At 48.6% G+C, this 19,734-nt stretch overlaps 1 protein-coding gene across 1 annotated transcript in view; it reads right to left on the bottom strand.

The window, feature by feature from the left end:
• Window positions 1-2,724: 2,724 nt before the first annotated feature.
• LOC144601678 (uncharacterized) overlaps window positions 2,725-19,734 on the bottom strand; it is a 31,280-nt gene continuing 14,270 nt past the window's right edge. Inside the window, exons 6-7 of the mRNA XM_078413917.1 lie at window positions 17,943-18,059; window positions 2,725-3,478 (exon numbers count right to left, since the gene is read on the bottom strand). Coding sequence (XP_078270043.1) covers window positions 3,393-3,478; window positions 17,943-18,059 — 203 coding nt within the window. The 3' untranslated portion in view covers window positions 2,725-3,392. The remainder of the gene's footprint in view (window positions 3,479-17,942; window positions 18,060-19,734) is intronic.

Raw genomic sequence — 19,734 nt, 5'->3', positions numbered from 1 at the left:
CCATGTTGCCGGATGCCAGGCCGGAGTTGTAAGCAGCGGTGCGAGCATTCAAGGCCACGCGAATAGACCTGTCCACCCAGGGTTTTTGGTTAGGGAAGATACTGACCCTTACCGTGGGGATGATGGTATCGGCTATTGTGGCAATGAAGTCCGTAACCGCTTCCGCAAACTCATTTACGTCTCTGGAACTTGCTTGAAACCACCTCTTTGTAAACAACTTAGAAGCCCATCATATATAGATTTTGCATTTGCACCAAGTTTCATATGTTCTAAGTCAAAATAGAATGATGTAGGTTGGGAAGATTCACCAACTGCTGCTCTCAAGCAGACTACTAGAACAGTTTTCCCATTAATAGTAGTAGATTCATCAATCATAATAGACATTTTAGATTGTTTTTAAATTATATTTTCCACCACTGTCTTTCGCATCTGGTTCCCGATGTGGTGAGAAACATCTGCACATGACTTATGCCGTCGATTACGTTTCTTTCTTGCAATTCAATATCAGAAGACATATCTGTGTAGGGCACATCAGTCTGAAGAAGGGTCTCGACCCGAAACGTCACCCATTCCTTCTCTCCCGAGATGCTGCCTGACCTGCTGAGTTACTCCAGCATTTTGTGAATAAATACCTTCGATTTGTACCAGCATCTGCAGTTATCTTCTTATACTACTCTGTGTAGGGCCTACCTTTGTGTACAATATTATATACAGTTCTAAAAACTCGACCTGTTTTTGCTTCGTCCTTTTTCAGTGACATATACACTACATTTTCGATTGTTTTTTTTCAGCTGTTTCATTGATTTTTTGGCATCTGATATGAGCTTCACTATTTTTGTGCTTAAAAATCTTTTTTCTTAAACTCATGAACTGTTTAGCTTTGTCATCACTCACTCCTACTACATTAACACTGCACCACTCACCAGACAAATGAATTCCTTGTGTTCGTTCAAGTCCAAGATGACACTTGCTGCATACACTACATCCCAGTTTTCTGTTTTAACAATTAGCCAGGGATATTCTTTCTTTTTGTTTAAGTACATTTCTTGTGTCCAACAGTCTGGAAGATTACATTTTTCAATATCTTTTGAAATGTCTTCACATGCAGCATCAGGCGAAACAGCTGCATCAGGCGAAACAGCTGCATCAGGCGAAACAGCTGCATCAGTTACATGATCATTTTCAAGTAGTTTTGCCTTCTTTTCTGGCTGAGTGTTTTCATTATCATTTATTTCTTCATCGATCTGAAGACGCTGTCTTTCAAAGTATCGATGTATTGATGACACATTGTATAACTACTACCTGTTAACTACTGTGCAAACAGTGGCAGTTAACAAATCGTTTTCGTCTGAGTTGAATAAAGTGATAAACGAGTCGAATCTTTCTGCAGTGCTCATTAAACCCCAGCTGGAAATTGAAAACTAGGGGAACGCAGTCCCCCCATTTCCATCACTGAATGTGAGGTTATCCACTTTGGCAGCAAAAACAAGGAGGCAGATTATTATCTCAATGGTGTCAGGTTAGGTCAGAGGGAAGTGCAGCGAGACCTGGGTGTCCTTGTACACCAGTCACTGAACGTTGGCGTGCAGGTACAGCAGGCAGTGAAGAAAGCTAATGGCATGTTGGCCTTCATAACGAGAGGATTTCAGTATAGGAGTAAAGAGGTTCTTCTGCAGTTGTATAGGGCCCCGGAAAGGCCACATCTGGAGTATTGTGTACAGTTTTGGTCTCCTAATTTGAGGAAGGACATCCTTGTAATTGAGGCTGTGCAGCGTAGGTTCATGATTGATCCCTGGGATGGCGGGACTGTCATATGAGGAAAGATTGAAAAGACTAAGCTTGTCTTAAACTGGGGTTTAGAAGGATGGGAGGGGATCTTATAGAGACATATAAAATTATAAAAGGACTGGACAAGCTAGATGCAGGAAAAATGTTTCCAATGTTGGGGGAATACAGAACCAGGGGCCACAGTCTTAGAATAAAGGGGAGGCCATTTAAAACTGAGGAGAGAAGGATCTTTGTCACCCAGAGAGTTGTGAATTTGTGGAATTCTCTGCCACAGAGGGCAGTGGAGGCCAAATCACTGGATGGATTTAAGAGAGAGTTAGATAGAGCTCGAGGGGCTAGTGGAATCAAGGGATATGGGGAGAAGGCACGGGTTACTGATTGTGGATGATCAGCCATGATCGCAATGAATGGAGGTGCTGGCTCGAAGGGCCGAATGGCCTCCTCCTGCACATATTTTCGATGTTTCTATGTTTCTGCCCCTTCTCCACCCATACTAATGATTTAGAAGGATGAGAGGAGATCTTATCGAAACGTATAAGATTATTAAGGTGTTGGACACGTTAGAGGCAGGAAACATGTTCCCAATGTTGGGGGAGTCCAGAACAAGGGGCCACAGTTTAAGAATAAGGGGTAGGCCATTTAGAACTGGGATGAGGAAAAACTTTTTCAGTCAGAGAGTTGTAAATCTGTGGAATTCTCTGCCTCAGAAGGCAGTGGAGGCCAATTCTCTGAATGCATTCAAGAGAGAGCTAGATAGAGCTCTTAGGGATAGCGGAGTCAGAGGATATGGGGATAAGGCAGGAACGGGGTACTGATTGAGAATGATCAGCCATGATCACATTGAAGGGCCGAATGGCTCAAAGGGCTGAATGGCCTCCTCCTGCACCTATTGTCTATTATCTATTGTCAATATCCAAATAATTTTGAGGCAAATGATGAAAATGTAAACTGCTTTATTTAAAACAAAACTTCATCAGTCAGAGTATTGTGTATAGAAGTTGGGAGGTCATGTTGCAGTTGTACAAGACGTCAGTTCAGGGCACCATGTCATAGGGAAAATGTCGTCAAGCTGGAAAGAGTACAGAGAAGATTTACGAGGATGTTGCCAAGACTCGAGGGGCCTGAGCTACAGGGAGATGTTGGGGCAGGCTGGGTCTCTATTCTTTGGAGCGCAGGAGGAAGAGGGGGGATCTTTTTGAGGTGTACAAAATCACGAGAGGAATAGATCAGGTAGATGCACAGAATCTAGGGGAATCGAGGACCAGAGCACATGGGTTTAAGGTGAAGGGGGAAAAGATTTCAAAGGAATCTGAGGAGTAACTTTTCCATACAGGGGGTGGTGGGTGTATGGAGCGAGCTGCCTTGAGGAGGTAATTGAGGCTGGGACTATCCAAACACATGTACATGGATAGGACAGGTATGGAGGGACTAGTGTAGATGGGGCATGTTGGCCGGTGTGGGCAAGTTGGGATGAAGGGCCTATTTCCACACTGTATCACTATGACTTCTGGCTAAGTATTTTGGAAGGTTACCATGTGTGTTTCATATTTCACATGCATTTGTATTATGAAAATATTGTACAGAAAGATTAAAGACGTTTCTGCTTAAATTGAACTATCATCAACATCTTCCATCCGATCTTGATCTTCTTGATCAGTTATTAATGGTTGTAGATTATGAATATGATTTCCTGTGAGATACAAAGATATTATCGTTAGAATCATAGCAGCTTAGAAACAGAAACATTGAAACATAGAAAAATAGAAAAACAGAAAAAAACCCCCAAAGAAACATAGAAACATAGAAACACAGAAACAAAAAAACAAAGAAACATAGAAACATAGAAAATAGGTGCAGGAGTAGGCCATTCGGCCCTTCGAGCCTGCACCGCCATTCAATATGATCATGGCTGATCATCCAACTCAGTATCCCGTACACGCCTTCTCTCCAAACCCCCTGATCCCTTTAGCCACAAGGGCCACATCTAACTCCCTCTTAAATATAGCCAATGAACTGGCCTCAACTACCTTCTGTGGCAGAGAATTCCACAGATTCACCACTCTCTGTGTGAAAAAAAAGTTCTCATCTCGGTCCTAAAAGACTTCCCCCTTATACTCAAACTGTGACCCCTTGTTCTGGACTTCCCCAACATCGGGAACAATCTTCCTGCATCTAGCCTGTCCAACCCCTTAAGAATTTTGTACGTTTCTATAAGATCCCCCCTCAATCTTCTAAATTCCAGCGTAGAAACATAGAAACATAGAAACACAGAAACATAGAAACAAAGAAACATAGAAACACAGAAACACAGAAACATAGAAACAAAGAAACACAGAAACATAGAAACACAGAATCATAGAAACATAGAAAAACAGAAACATAGAAACACAGAAACATAGAAACATAGAAACATATAAACATGGCAGCATAGAAACATAGAAACAGAAAAACATAGAAACATAGAAACACAGAAACATAGAAACATAGAAACACAGAAACATAGGAACATAGAATCATAGACACATAGAAAAACAGAAACATAGAAACACGGAAGCATAGAAACACAGAAACATCGAAACACAGTCAACGCTGTGGTAAAAGCCAGCTTCTTCCAACTTCGAACCAGAGCTAAAATCAAACCTTTCCTCCAATTCGACGACACAGAAAAAATCATTCACGCTTTCATTTCCTCCCGCCTAGACTACTGCAACTCCCTATACACTGGGATCAGCCAATCTTCCCTGTCCCGCCTGCAACTGGTCCAAAACGCCGCAGCGAGACTCCTGACGGGTACCCGTAAAAGGGACCACATCACCCCGATTCTGGCCTCTCTCCACTGGCTCCCTGTACGGTACAGAATCAACTTCAAGCTCCTCCTATTCACGTATAAAGCCCTAAATGGACACTCCCCCCCTACATCAAAAATCTTCTAACCCCCCTCTCTAACTCCAGGTCCCTCAGGTCGGCCGACTTGGGGCTATTCACTATCCCGCGGTCTAGGCTTAAGCTCAGGGGTGACCGCGCTTTTACGGTTGCAGCTCCTAGACTGTGGAACAGCATCCCTCTCCCCTTCAGAACTGCCCCCTCCATCGACTCCTTTAAGTCCAGGCTCAAAACCTATTTCTACTCCCTAGCGTTTGAGGCTCATTGAGGAGGCGCTGTGAACTGTTTGCGTGCTACTGTATGTTACTTTTTTTTTTCCATTGGAACCTAATCAGATGTACAGCACTTTGGTCAACGTGGGTTGTTTTTAAATGTGCTATACAAATAAAATTGACTTGACTTGACTTGACAGTAGCACAGAAACATAGAAACAAAGAAACATAGACACATAGAAACACAGAAACATAGAAACATATCAGCACAGAAACATAGAAACATACAAACACAGAAACATAGAAACACAGAAACATAGAAACACAGAAACATAGAAACAAAGAAACATAGACACATAGAAACACAGAAACATAGAAACATAGCAACACAGAAACATAGAAACATATCAGCACAGAAACATAGAAACATACAAACACAGAAACATAGAAACACAGAAACATAGAAACATAGAAACATAGAAACATAGAAACACAGAAACACAGAAACATAGAAATATAGAAACATAGAAACACAGAAACATAGAAACATAGAAATATAGAAACATAGAAACACAGAAACATAGAAACATAGAACAGAAACATATCAGCAAGAAACATAGAAACACAGAAATAGAAACATAGACACATAGAAACAGAGAAACATACAAAACACAGAAACATAGAAACATAGCAGCACAGAAACATAGAAGTATAGCAGCATAGAAACTTAGAAACATAGACACATAGACACCTAGAAACATAGAAACATAGACAAACAGAAACATATCAGCACAGAAACATAGAAACATACAAACACAGAAACATAGAAACATACAAACATAGCAACATAGAAACATACAAACACAGAAACATAGAAACATACAAACATAGCAACATAGAAACATACAAACACAGAAACATAGAAACATACAAACATAGCAACATAGAAACATACAAACACAGAAACATAGAAACATACAAACATAGCAACATAGAAACATAGAAACATAGACACATAGAAACATAGAAACATACAAACACAGAAACATAGAAACATACAAACATAGCAACATAGAAACATACAAACACAGAAACATAGAAACATACAAACATAGCAACATAGAAACATACAAACACAGAAACATAGAAACATACAAACATAGCAACATAGAAACATAGAAACATAGACACATAGAAACATAGAAACATACAAACACAGAAACATAGAAACATACAAACATAGCAACATAGAAACATACAAACATAGCAACATAGCAACATAGAAACATAGAAACATAGACACATAGAAATATAGCAACATAGAAACATACAAACATAGCAACATAGCAACATAGCAACATAGAAACATAGAAACATAGACACATAGAAACATTGAAACATGGAAACACAGAAACATAGAAACATAGAAACATAGAAACATAGAAACATAGAAACATAAACACTGAAACATAGAAACAGAATTATAGCAGCAGAGAAACATAGAAACATATAAACATAGAAACACAGAAACATAGAAACATATAAACACTGAAACATAGAAACATAGCAGCATAGAAACATAGAAACACAGAAACATAGAAACACAGAAACATAGAAACACAGAAACAGAGAAACACAGAAACATAGAAACACTGAAACATAGAGACAGAATTATAGCAGCAGAGAAACATAGAAACATAGAAACACAGAAACATAAAAACATAGAAACATAGAAACACAGAAACACTGAAACACAGAAACATAGAAACATAGAAACATAGAAACACAGAAACATAGAAACATAGAAACATAGAAACACAGAAACATAGAAACATAGAAACACAGAAACATAGAAACACAGAAACACTGAAACACAGAAACATAGAAACACAGAAACATAGAAACATAGAAACATAGAAACACTGAAACATAGAAACACTGAAACATAGAAACATAGAAACATAGAAACACTGAAACATAGAAACATAGAAACATAGAAACACTGAAACATAGAAACATAGAAACATAGAAACACTGAAACATAGAAACAGAATTATAGCAGCAGAGAAACATAGAAACATATAAACATAGAAACACAGAAACATAGAAACACAGAAACACAGAAACACAGAAACATAGAAACACTGAAACATAGAAACATAGAAACATAGAAACACAGAAACATAGAAACATAGAAACACAGAAACACTGAAACACAGAAACATAGAAACATAGAAACACAGAAACACAGAAACACAGAAACATAGAAACATAGAAACACAGAAACATAGAAACACAGAAACATAGAAACATAGAAACACAGAAACACAGAAACACAGAAACATAGAAACATAGACACATAGAAACACTGAAACATAGAAACATAGAAACACTGAAACATAGAAACACTGAAACATAGAAACATAGAAACACTGAAACATAGAAACACTGAAACATAGAAACATAGAAACACAGAAACATAGAAACACTGAAACATAGAAACACTGAAACATAGAAACATAGAAACACTGAAACATAGAAACACAGAAACATAGAAACACAGAAACACAGAAACATAGAAACACTGAAACATAGAAACACTGAAACACTGAAACATAGAAACACTGAAACATAGAAACATAGAAACATAGAAACATAGAAACACTGAAACATAGAAACATAGAAACATAGAAACACTGAAACATAGAAACATAGAAACACTGAAACATAGAAACACAGAAACATAGAAACACAGAAACATAGAAACACAGAAACATAGAAACACAGAAACACAGAAACATAGAAACATAGAAACATAACATATATAACATATAACAACTACAGCATGGAAACAGGCCTGTCCGGCCCTACCAGTCCACGCCGACCATTCTCCCTGACCTAGTCTCATCTACCTGCACTCAGACCATAACCCTCTAATCCCCTCTTATCCATATACCTATCCAATTTACTCTTAAATAATAAAATCGAGCCAGCCTCCACCACTTCCACCGGAAGCCCATTCCATACAGCCACAACCCTCTGAGTAAAGAAGTTCCCCCTCATGTTACCCCTAAACCTTTGTCCCTCAATTCTGAAGCTATGTCCCCTTGTTGGAATCTTCCCCACTCTCAAAGGGAAAAGCCTACCCACGTCAACTCTGTCCGTCCCTCTCAAAATTTTAAAAACCTCTATCAAGTCCCCCCTCAACCTTCTACGCTCCAAAGAATAAAGACCCAACCTGTTCAACCTCTCTCTGTAGCCTAAGTGCTGAAACCCAGGCAACATTCTAGTAAATCTCCTCTGTACCCTCTCCATTTTGTCGACATCCTTCCTATAATTTGGCGACCAGAACTGCACACCATACTCCAGATTCGGCCTCACCAATGCCCTGTACAATTTCAACATTACATCCCAACTTCTATACTCGATGCTCTGATTTATAAAGGCAAGCATACCAAACGCCTTCTTCACCACCCTATCCTCATGAGATTCCACCTTCAGGGAACAATGCACAGTTATTCCCAGATCCCTCTGTTCCACTGCATTCCTCAATTCCCTACCATTTACCCTGTACGTCCTATTTTGATTTGTCCTACCAAAATGCAGCACCTCACACTTATCAGCATTAAACTCCATCTGCCATCTTTCAGCCCACCCTTCCAAAAGGCCCAAGTCTCTCTGTAGACTTTGAAAATCTACCTCACTATCAACTACTCCACCTATCTTAGTATCATCTGCATATTTACTAATCCAATTTGCCACACCATCATCCAGATCATTAATGTAAATGACAAACAACAGTGGACCCAACACAGATCCTTGGGGCACTCCACTAGACACTGGCCTCCAACCTGACATACAATTGTCAACCGTTACCCTCTGGTATCTCCCATTCAGCCATTGTTGAATCCATCTTGCAACCTCACTATTAATACCCAACGATTTAACCTTCTTAATCAACCTTCCATGTGGAACCTTGTCAAATGCCTTACTGAAGTCCATATAGACAACATCCACAGCCTTGCCCTTATCAATTTCCCTGGTAACCTCTTCAAAAAATTCAAGAAGATTAGTCAAACATGACCTTCCAGGCACAAATCCATGTTGACTGTTTCTAATCAGGCCTTGATTATCCAAATAATTATATATATTGTCCCTAAGTATCTTTTCCATTAATTTTCCCACCACAGACAATAGACAATAGACAATAGACAATAGGTGCAGGAGTAGGCCATTCAGCCCTTCGAGCCAGCACCGCCATTCAATGCGATCATGGCTGATCACTCAATCAGTACCCCGTTCCTGCCTTCTCCCCATACCCCCTCACTCCGCTATCCTCAAGAGCTCTATCCAGCTCTCTCTTGAAAGCATCCAACGAACTGGCCTCCACTGCCTTCTGAGGCAGAGAATTCCACACCTTCACCACCCTCTGACTGAAAAAGTTCTTCCTCATCTCCGTTCTAAATGGCCTACCCCTTATTCTCAAACTGTGGCCCCTTGTTCTGGACTCCCCTAACATTGGGAACATGTTATCTGCCTCTAATGTGTCCAATCCCCTAATTATCTTATATGTTTCAATAAGATCCCCCCTCATCCTTCTAAATTCCAGTGTATACAAGCCCAATCGCTCCAGCCTTTCAACATACGACAGTCCCGCCATTCCGGGAATTAACCTAGTGAACCTACGCTGCACGCCCTCCATAGCAAGAATATCCTTCCTCAAATTTGGAGACCAAAACTGCACACAGTACTCCAGGTGCGGTCTCACCAGGGCCCGGTACAACTGTAGAAGGACCTCTTTGCTCCTATACTCAACTCCTCTTGTTACGAAGGCCAACATTCCATTGGCTTTCTTCACTGCCTGCTGTACCTGCATGCTTCCTTTCATTGACTGATGCACTAGGACACCCAGATCTCGTTGAACTCCCCCTCCTCCTAACTTGACACCATTCAGATAATAATCTGCCTTTCTATTCTTACTTCCAAAGTGAATAACCTCACACTTATCTACATTAAACTGCATCTGCCATGTATCCGCCCACTCACACAACCTGTCCAAGTCACCCTGCAGCCTTATTGCATCTTCCTCACAATTCACACTACCCCCCAACTTAGTATCATCTGCAAATTTGCTAATAGGTCTATAATTGCTAGGTTTACTTTTACTTTTAGAACCTTTTTTAAACAAAGGCACAACATGCGCAATGCGCCAATCTTCCGGCACCATCCCTGTTTCTAATGACGTTTGAAATATTTCCGTCACAGCCCCTGCTATTTCTGCACTAACTTCCCTCAATGTCCTAGGGAATATCCTATCAGGACCTGGAGACTTATCCACTTTTATATTCTTCAAAAGTGTCCATACCTCCTCTTCTTTAATCCTCCTAATTTCCATCACTACTCTACTTGTTTCGCTTACCTCACATAATTCAATATCCTTCTCCTAGGTAAATACCGAAGAAAAGAAATTGTTTAATATCTCCCCCATTTCTTCCGGCTCAGCACATAGCTGTCCACTCTGACTCTCTAATGGACCAATTTTATCCCTCACTATCCTTTTGCTATTGACATATCTGTAGAACCCCTTGGGGTTTACTTTTACATTACTTGCCAAAGCAGCCTCATATCTTTTTTTCGCTTTTCTAATTTCCTTTTTAAGATTCCTTTTACATTCTTTATATTCCTCAAGAACCTCATTTACTCCCTGCCGCTTATATTTATTGTATATCTCCCTCTTTTTCCGAACCAAGTGTCCAATTTCCCTGGAAAACCACGGCTCTTTCAAATTATTATTCTTTCCTTTCCACCGAACAGGGACATAAAGACTCTGTACTCTCAAAATTTCACCTTTAAATATCCTCCATTTCTCTATTATATCCTTTTCATAAAACAACAATTTCCATTTCACTCCTTTTAAATCCTTTCTCATCTCCTCAAAATTAGCCTTTCTCCAATCCAAAATCTCAACCCTTGGTCCAGATTTGACCTTCTCCATAATGATATTGAAACTAATGGCATTATGATCACTAGACCCAAAGTGCTCCTCAACACATACCTCCGTCACCTGACCCATCTCATTTCCTAACAGGAGGTCCAACATAGAAACACTGAAACATAGAAACACAGAAACATAGAAACACAGAAAAATAGCAGCACAGACACATAGCAACACAGAAACATAGAAACATACAAACACAGAAACATCGAAACATAGAAACATAGAAACATACAAACACAGAAACATCGAAACATAGAAACATAGAAACATAGAAACATAGAAACATAGAAACAAAGCAGCATAGCAGCATTATTATAGAAACATAAAAATAGGTGCAGGGAGAGGCCATTTGGCCCTTCGAGCCAGCACCGCCATTTATTGTGATCATGGCTGATCATCTACAATCAGTAACCCGTGCCTGCCTTCTCCCCATATCCCTTGACTCCACTAGCCCCCAGAGCTCTAACTAATTCTCTTTTAAATGTATCCAGTGAATTGGCCTCCACTGCCCTCTGAGGCAGAGAATTGCACAAATTCAAAACTCTCTGGGTGAAAAAGTTATTTCTCACCTCAGTTTTAAATGACCTCCCGTTTATTCTTAGACTGTGTGTGTGGCCCCTGGTTCTGGACTCCCCCAACATCCAGCTTGCCCAGTCCTTTTATAATTTGATATGTTTCTATAAGATATAAGAGGGGCCTGAGCTACAGGGTGAGGTTGGGACAGGCTGGGACTCTATTCCTTGGAGTGCAGGAGGATGAGGGATGATCTTATAGAGGTGTACAAAATCATGAGAGGAATAGATCGGGTAGACGCACAGTCTCTTGCCCAGAGTAGGGGAATTGAGGACCAGAGGACATTGTGGCGCGGCGATAGGCCCCAAATGAAGGCGAGGAGCCAGGTGTTTCAGGAGGAATTTTATTTGCTGTGGTTCTCTTGTCCAGTCGGGTCTGCAAGAGAACGATCGCGCGTAAACCCCTACCATTTGTCCCTGTAGCTAGGGGCCGCCTCCGGACTAGTCCATTCCCGTGTCGAGGGGTTCGATAGTGGAATGGCCCGACCCTTAGAAGGCACCACAGGACCCCCCCCCCCAGAACAGGAGGCACGAAACGGACTGGCTGGGCGCACAACCCGACCGGACCACGTCTAGGGACAGGTGGAGGGACAGGTGGAGGGACAGGTGGAGGGACAGGTGGAGGGACAGGTGGAGGGACAGGTGGAGGGACAGGTGGAGGGACAGGTGGAGGGACAGGTGGAGGGACAGGTGGAGGGACAGGTGGGGGGGACAGGTGGAGGGACAGGTCTAGGGACAGGTGGAGGGACAGGTGGTGGGGACAGGTGGAGGGACAGGTGGTGGGGACAGGTGGAGGGACAGGTCTAGGGACAGGTGGGGGGACAGGTGGAGGGACAGGTGGAGGGACAGGTGGAGGGACAGGTGGAGGGACAGGTGGAGGGACAGGTGGGGGGGACAGGTGGAGGGACAGGTCTAGGGACAGGTGGAGGGACAGGTGGTGGGGACAGGTGGAGGGACAGGTGGTGGGGAAAGGTGGAGGGACAGGTGGAGGGACAGGTGGAGGGACAGGTGGAGGGACAGGTGGGGGGACAGGTGGATGGACAGGTGGAGGGACAGAAGGAGGGACAGGTGGAGGGACAGGTCTAGGGACAGGTCTAGGGACAGGTGGAGGGACAGGTGGGGGGGACAGGTGGAGGGACAGGTGGAGGGACAGGTGGAGGGACAGGTGGAGGGACAGGTGGAGGGACAGGTGGGGGGACAGGTGGAGGGACAGGTGGAGGGACAGGTGGAGGGACAGGTGGAGGGACAGGTCTAGGGACAGGTCTAGGGACAGGTGGAGGGACAGGTGGGGGGGACAGGTGGAGGGACAGGTGGAGGGACAGGTGGAGGGACAGGTGGAGGGACAGGTCTAGGGACAGGTCTAGGGACAGGTGGAGGGACAGGTGGAGGGACAGGTGGGGGGACAGGTGGAGGGACAGGTGGAGGGACAGGTGGAGGGACAGGTGGAGGGACAGGTGGGGGGACAGGTGGAGGGACAGGTGGAGGGACAGGTCTAGGGACAGGTCTAGGGACAGGTGGAGGGACAGGTGGGGGGACAGGTGGAGGGACAGGTGGAGGGACAGGTGGAGGGACAGGTGGAGGGACAGGTCTAGGGACAGGTGGAGGGACAGGTGGGGGGGACAGGTGGAGGGACAGGTGGAGGGACAGGTGGAGGGACAGGTCTAGGGACAGGTCTAGGGACAGGTGGAGGGACAGGTGGAGGGACAGGTGGAGGGACAGATGGAGGGACAGGTGGAGGGACAGGTGGAGGGACAGGTGGAGGGACAGGTGGAGGGACAGGTGGGGGAACAGGTGGAGGGACAGGTGGAGGGACAGGTGGAGGGACAGGTGGAGGGACAGGTGGTGGGACAGGTGGAGGGACAGGTGGAGGGACAGGTGGAGGGACAGGTGGAGGGACAGGTGGAGGGACAGGTGGAGGGACAGGTCTAGGGACAGGTGGAGGGACAGGTGGAGGGACAGGTGGAGGGAGCCGCGAAGGAGGGCGACCTCATGGCCGAGACTGGGCAACCAGTCGATGTCCAAGTGGGCCGGCTTTAAGCGGTCAATTGACACGGCCTCTGGCTGGCCCCCCATGTCCAAGGTAAAGGTTGTCTGTCCGTGCTCCAGCACCCGGTACGGGCCGTCATACGGCCTCTGGAGTGTCGTCCGGTGGGCGTCACGGCGCAGGAACACAAAGGCGCGGTCCCGGAGGGCCAATGGCACATAAGGGCAGAATGTCCCATGGCGGGACGTCGGCACGGGTGCGAGCTTGCCAACTCGCTCTCGGAGGCGCTGTAGGGTGGATGAGGGCGGTTCCTCTCGCCCCGGCAACGAGTGCACCAACTCCCCGGGCACCGTGAGCGGGGACCCGTAGACGAGCTCCGCTGACGATGAAGCCAGGTCTTCCTTGGGCGCAGTCCGGATGCCCAGCAAGACCCATGGTAGCTCGTCCATCCAGTCGGAGCCGGAGAGTCGCGCCTTCAGCACTGTCTACAGCTGCCGGTGGAACCTTTTCTCCAGGCCGTTTGCCTGCGGGTGATAAGCCGTGGTGTGGTGCAGCCGCACGCCCAACAGGTGGGCCATGGCCGACCACAGCTCGGAGGTGAACTGTGGCCCCCGGTCCGAGGAGATGATCACCGTCATCCCAAAGCGAGCAATCCAGTGCGCGGCCAACGCACGAGCGCATGTGGCTGTAGATGTATCGGCCAGTGGTATGGCCTCCGGCCACCGCATGAAGCGTTCCACCACCGTGAGGAGGTGGGTGATGCCCTGGGACGGCGGGAGCGGGCCCACAATGTCCACGTGCAGGTGGTCGAAACGGCGGCAGGGTAGACCGATCTCTTGGAGTGGCGCCCGGACGTGGCGTTGAATCTTTGCCGTCTGGCACGGAGTGAAAGTGCGGGCCCAGTGGCCAACTTGCTTGCGCAGACCATGCCACATGAACTGCGTAGCTACCAGTGTGGTCGTCGCCCGGATGGATGGGTGAGCCAGCCCGTGGACCACGTCGAACACCCTCCTGCGCCACGTGGCCGGGACGATGGGGCGCGGCTGACCTGCTGACACATCGCACAGTATCGTCGCTCCTCCGGGGCCGAGGGGAACATCCTCAAGGCGGAGGCCAGAGATGGCAGTCCGGTAGGCGGGCATTTCCCCGTCCGTTAGCTGGGCCTCTGCCAGGGCAGAATAATCAATGCCGGGCGCCACTTCTAACACGGCATTGATGGCGGGGCGAGACAACGCGTCGGCCACCCGGTTTACCTTCCCCTCGATGAAGCGAATGGAGGTGGTGTATTCGGATATGTAGGCCAACTGGCGCTGCTGTCGGGCAGACCATGGGTCGGAGACCTTTGCCAGGGCGAACGTGAGCGGCTTGGGGTCCGTGTAAGCGGTGAACGGGCGGCCCTCCAGAAAATAGTGAAGTGCCGAACGGCCAGGTACAGAGCGAGGAGCTTGCGGTCGAAGTCGTTGTATTTCCTCTGGGCGTTGTTGAGGTGCCGGCTCAAGAAGGCCAGGGGGCACCAACCCCCCTCCGTCAGTTGCTCCAGTACGGCACCAACCGCCAACTCTGAGGCGTCCACCGTATGGGCTGTCGGGGCATCCTCCCGTGGGTGAACAAGCAGCACAGCCCGAGCCAGGGCCTCCTTTACGTCGTCAAATGCCGTTACCGCCTCGTCGGTCCATACGACGTTCTTACGCTTGCCCGCCAGCAGCTCGTATAGCGGCCGCATGATGTGGGCCGCGGATGGCAGGAACCGGTGATAAAAGGCCACCATGCCGACGAACTCCTGCAGGCCACGCACCGAAAATGGACGGGGAAACAGGCGGATGGCGTCTACTTTGTCCGGCAGGGGAACCGCGCCTTGCGAGGACACACGGTGGCCGAGAAAGTCAATCGTGGCCAGGCCAAAACGGCACTTGGTGAGGTTTATAGCCAACCCGTGCTCGCTGAGCCGCTGAAAGAGCTGCCGGAGGTGGGCACAGTGCTCCTGCTGCGAGCGGCTGGCTACCAACATGTCGTCAAGGTAGACAAACAGGAAATCCAGCCCGTGACACACGCCGTTCATTAATCGTTGGAATGATTGCGCGGCGTTCTTGAGGCCGAACGGCATCAACTCGTTCGAACTCCGTACAAACTCGTACAATCCAAACGGCATGATGATTGCGGTCTTGGGCACATCCTCTGGGTGGACCGGGATCTGGTTGTAACCTCGCACCAGATCCACTTTCGAGAAGATTGTAGCCCCGGCCAAATGGGCGATGAAGTCCTGGATGTGGGGCGTGGGGTATCGGTCCTCGCCGGTAGCGGTGTTCAACCGCCGATAATCCCCGCAAGGTCTCCAGCCCCCGTTTGCCTTGGGGACCATGTGGAGTGGGGATGCCCATGGGCTGTTGGAAGGGCGGACGATCCCCAAGGACTCCATCGTGCGGAACTCCTGCCGTGCCAGACGTAGTTTATCGGACGGCAGTCGGCATGCTCGTGCGTGGAGGGGTGGGCCGGTAGTTGATATGTAATGCACCACCCCGTGCTTGGGGGTCGACGATCGGAACTGTGGGGACGGATGACTGGGAACTCGGCTAAGACCCGAGCAAAACAGGAGTCCACGGTCGACAAGGGGCGTGCAATCGGCTCATCCAGGCGCAGCGTGATGGGCTCCATTTTGGCGGCATGGACCAAGCGCTGTCGACTGACGTCCACCAGGAGGGAATGAGCCCGTAAAGTCGGCACCGAGCAACGGCTGGGAGACGTCGGCAATGGTAAACCACCACGAGAAATGACAGGAGCCAAAAACGATCGGGAACGTGCAAACCCCATAAATACAGATGGGGCTGCCATTCGCCGCAGTGAGGACAGGCCCCCGCTTACCGGAATGAATGTCCAGCAGCGAAGGGGGAAGGATGCTCAGCTCCGCCACGGTATCCACGAGGAAGCGGCCCCCGGAGTGCCGATCCCAGGCGAAGAGGCGGTGAATCTGGCCGGCCGCCGTGGGGACTATTGGCAGCCGGCCCCGGCCCCGGCGTTTCCCAGGAACGTGCACGGCTGGCGGCATTGTTGGGCTGCAGCACCCCAGCGCTGGTGGTAATAACACCAGTGCCTCCTGCTGGTGCTGGCTGGAGCCTGCTGGTGTGGGACTGCAGGTGCATGTGCAGGTGCAGGACCCGCAACGGCCACGGGGGGCGATCTCGCAGGCCTCCAGGGCGTAGCTGTCACTTCTTCCACAGCTCCCCCGCCCGACCGGAGAAAATCGGGCGCTGCTCGAGTGACGTTTAGCGCGCTGACGTCATCACAGCGTGCCGCCCACAGCGCGTCCGCGCGCCTGCCCACAGCGCGCCGCCCACAGCGCGTCCGCGCGCCTGCCCACAGCGCGCTGACGTCATCACAGCGTGCCGCCCACAGCGTGCCCGCGCGCCCGCCCACAGCGTGCCCGCGCGCCTGCCGAGGGCCCGGGTGTCATAGAAGGAGGCGTCTGTGAGCTGCAGGCGAATGTCTGCCGGCAGCAGGTGCAGGTAAGGGCAGGTACATGCAGGTAAGGGCAGGTACATGCAGGTAAGGGCAGGTACATGCAGGTAAGGGCAGGTACATGCAGGTAAGGGCAGGTACATGCAGGTAAGGGCAGGTACATGCAGGTAAGGGCAGGTACATGCAGGTAAGGGCAGGTACATGCAGGTAAGGGCAGGTACATGCAGGTAAGGGCAGCTACGTGCAGGTAAGGGCAGGTACGTATACTCGAACATCAGGCACGGTCTGTGCCCGTCGAGCAGCGCGACCATCACCTTCAGGAGGCTGATGGTCGCCGGTCGCCTAGGCCCTCCATATGAAGGAGCCTGACAGTCCGTTCCATCCGGCTGAGCCCGTAAATCTAGAGCAGAAGCTCCTTAAGGCCGAGGTGTTCGAGGAACTGAGTGACTTCTCCGGCCGTGTCCTGGTCGAGGGCCCCACCAGGTAGAAGTAGCTGGTGTCACCCACCGTAATGCCCTGCAGCTGAAATTGGGCCTCCGCCTGCTGAAAACAGACGCGAGGCCGGGCGGTCCAGAACGTCGGTAGCTTAACAGAGACCGTGTCTTGAGACAGGGCCCGGTCGGCCTGTGAGGCGGACGGACCGGCGGCTCTGCCGTTTGACTCCATTACGACACCAATGGAGCGTCGGGGTCACCAATGTGGCATGGCGATAGGCCCGAAATGAAGGCGAGGAGCCAGGTGTTTCAGGAGGAATTTTATTTGCTATCATTCTCTTGTCCAGTCGGGTCTGCAAGAGAACAGGTGGGCAGGTGGGACTAGTATAGATGGGGCATGTTGGCTGGTGTGGGCAGATGGGACTAGTGGAGATGGGGCATATTGGCTGGTGTGGGCAGGTGGGACTAGTGTAGATGGGGCATATTGGCCGGTTTGGGCACGGTGGGTGAAGGGCCTGTTTCCACACTGGGGCACTCTTTGACTCTATGTCAAGATGTTCATAATTCCGCTGTGATCACACTAATGTCTGAATTTATGGGCAAGTGGCTAATTCTCACCTTTCCTCTTCCAAATGTAGCCTGATTTCCGATAACGGTTTACTGCAAACAGTCCAACAATGAGGAAGATTATCATTCCAGCGGATATACCAATGATCCTTTTCCTGTTCATGGGCCCTATAACGGGAAAGGTAGAATTAAAGTAAGCGTGCAGGTACAGCAGGCAGTGACGAAAGCTAATGGAATGTTGGCCTTCACCACAAGAGGATTTGAGTGTAGGAGCAAAGAGGTTCTTCTGCAGTTGTATAGGGCCCTGGTGAGACCACACCTGGAGCATTGTGTGCACTTTTGATCTCCCAATTTGAGGAAGGACATTCTTGCTATTGAGGCAGTGCAGCGTAGGTTCACCAGGTTCATCCTCGGGATGGCGGGACTGACATGTGAGGAAAGATTGGAAAGACTGGGCTTGTATACCTTGTTTAGAAGGATGAGAGGGGACCTTATAGAGATGTATGAGGGAGGAGGGTGAGGGTGGAGGGTGAGAGTGGAGGGTGAGGGTGGAGGGTGGAGGGTGAGGGAGGAGGGTGAGAGTGGAGGGTGAGGGTGGAGGGTGAGGGTGAGGGTGGAGGGTGAGGGTGAGGGTGGAGGGTGAGGGTGGAGGGTGGAGGGTGAGGGTGAGGGTGGAGGGTGAGGGAGGAGGGTGAGGGTGGAGGGTGAGGGTGGAGGGTGAGAGTGGAGGGTGAGGGTGGAGGGTGAGGGTGGAGGGTGAGGGTGGAGGGTGAGGGTGGAGGGTGAGAGTGGAGGGTGAGGGTGGAGGGTGAGGGAGGACGCCACACCAAACACTGGAGAGGATGAGACGCAAGAAGAAAATGCCAAGCGAGCTGATTCAGTGTGATGCTTGCAGGATGTGGGAGGTCAGGGACACTGGCTGCTGGTGCCTCTGGCTGCTGGTGCCTCTGGCTGCTGGTGCCTCTGGCTGCTGGTGCCTCTGGCTGTTGGTGCCTCTGGCTGCTACAAGTGTGAGAAGTGTATCCAGGTACAGCTCCTGAAGCTCCGTGTTGGGGAACTGGAGAAGCAAGTGGATGACCTCGGGTTCGTCCGAGAAACGGAGTCGTTCCTGAACAAGTCTTACAGTGAGATTGTTAGACCAAAGGTACTGGAAGAGAGAAGGTGGGTGATGGTGAGAAAGGGAAGGAAACTTGAAATGCTAAGGTCTCCGGGTGTTGTACCTCTTGAGAACAGGTTCACCCACTTGGAAGCTGTCGGGGAAGAAGACGTTGCCACACTGGGCGGCAGACTGGCCTGCGAAGCAAAACGTGCTGTTGAGCCAAAACCAAAGAGGCCGACGTCAGGCAACGCGGTGGTAGTAGGGGACTCCATTGTGAGAGGTACGGACAGGGGTTTCTGCGGCAACAGGTGGGATTCGAGGATGGTGTGCTGCCTCCCTGATGCCAGGATCCAGGATGTCACGGACAGAGTGCAGGAAATCCTCAAGGGTGAAGGTGAACAGCTGGAGGTGGTAGTGCATGTCGGCACAAACGATGTCGGAAAGAAGGGGATGAATATTCTGCAGCGTGACTTTAGAGCTTGGAAAAATGCTGAAAAGCAGGACCTCCAGGGTGGTTATCTCCGGTTTGCTTCCAGTTCCTCATGCTGGTGAGAGCAGGAACAGGGAGATACAAGACCTGAATGTGTGGCTGAGGAACGGGTGCAGGGGACAGGGATTTAGATTCTTAGATCACTGGGATCTGTTTTGGGGTAAGGGGGAATTGTACAAAAGGGATGGATTGTACCTTAACAGGCGGGGGACCAGCATTCTGGCAGGCAGGTTTGCCACTGCTACACGGGTGGG

The sequence above is a fragment of the Rhinoraja longicauda genome, chromosome 17 (genome assembly GCF_053455715.1).
Source record: "Rhinoraja longicauda isolate Sanriku21f chromosome 17, sRhiLon1.1, whole genome shotgun sequence".
Classification (NCBI taxonomy): Eukaryota; Metazoa; Chordata; class Chondrichthyes; order Rajiformes; family Arhynchobatidae; genus Rhinoraja; species Rhinoraja longicauda.
The sequence above is the reverse complement of the archived record's forward strand: the minus strand, read 5'-3'. Positions and strand labels throughout refer to the sequence as shown.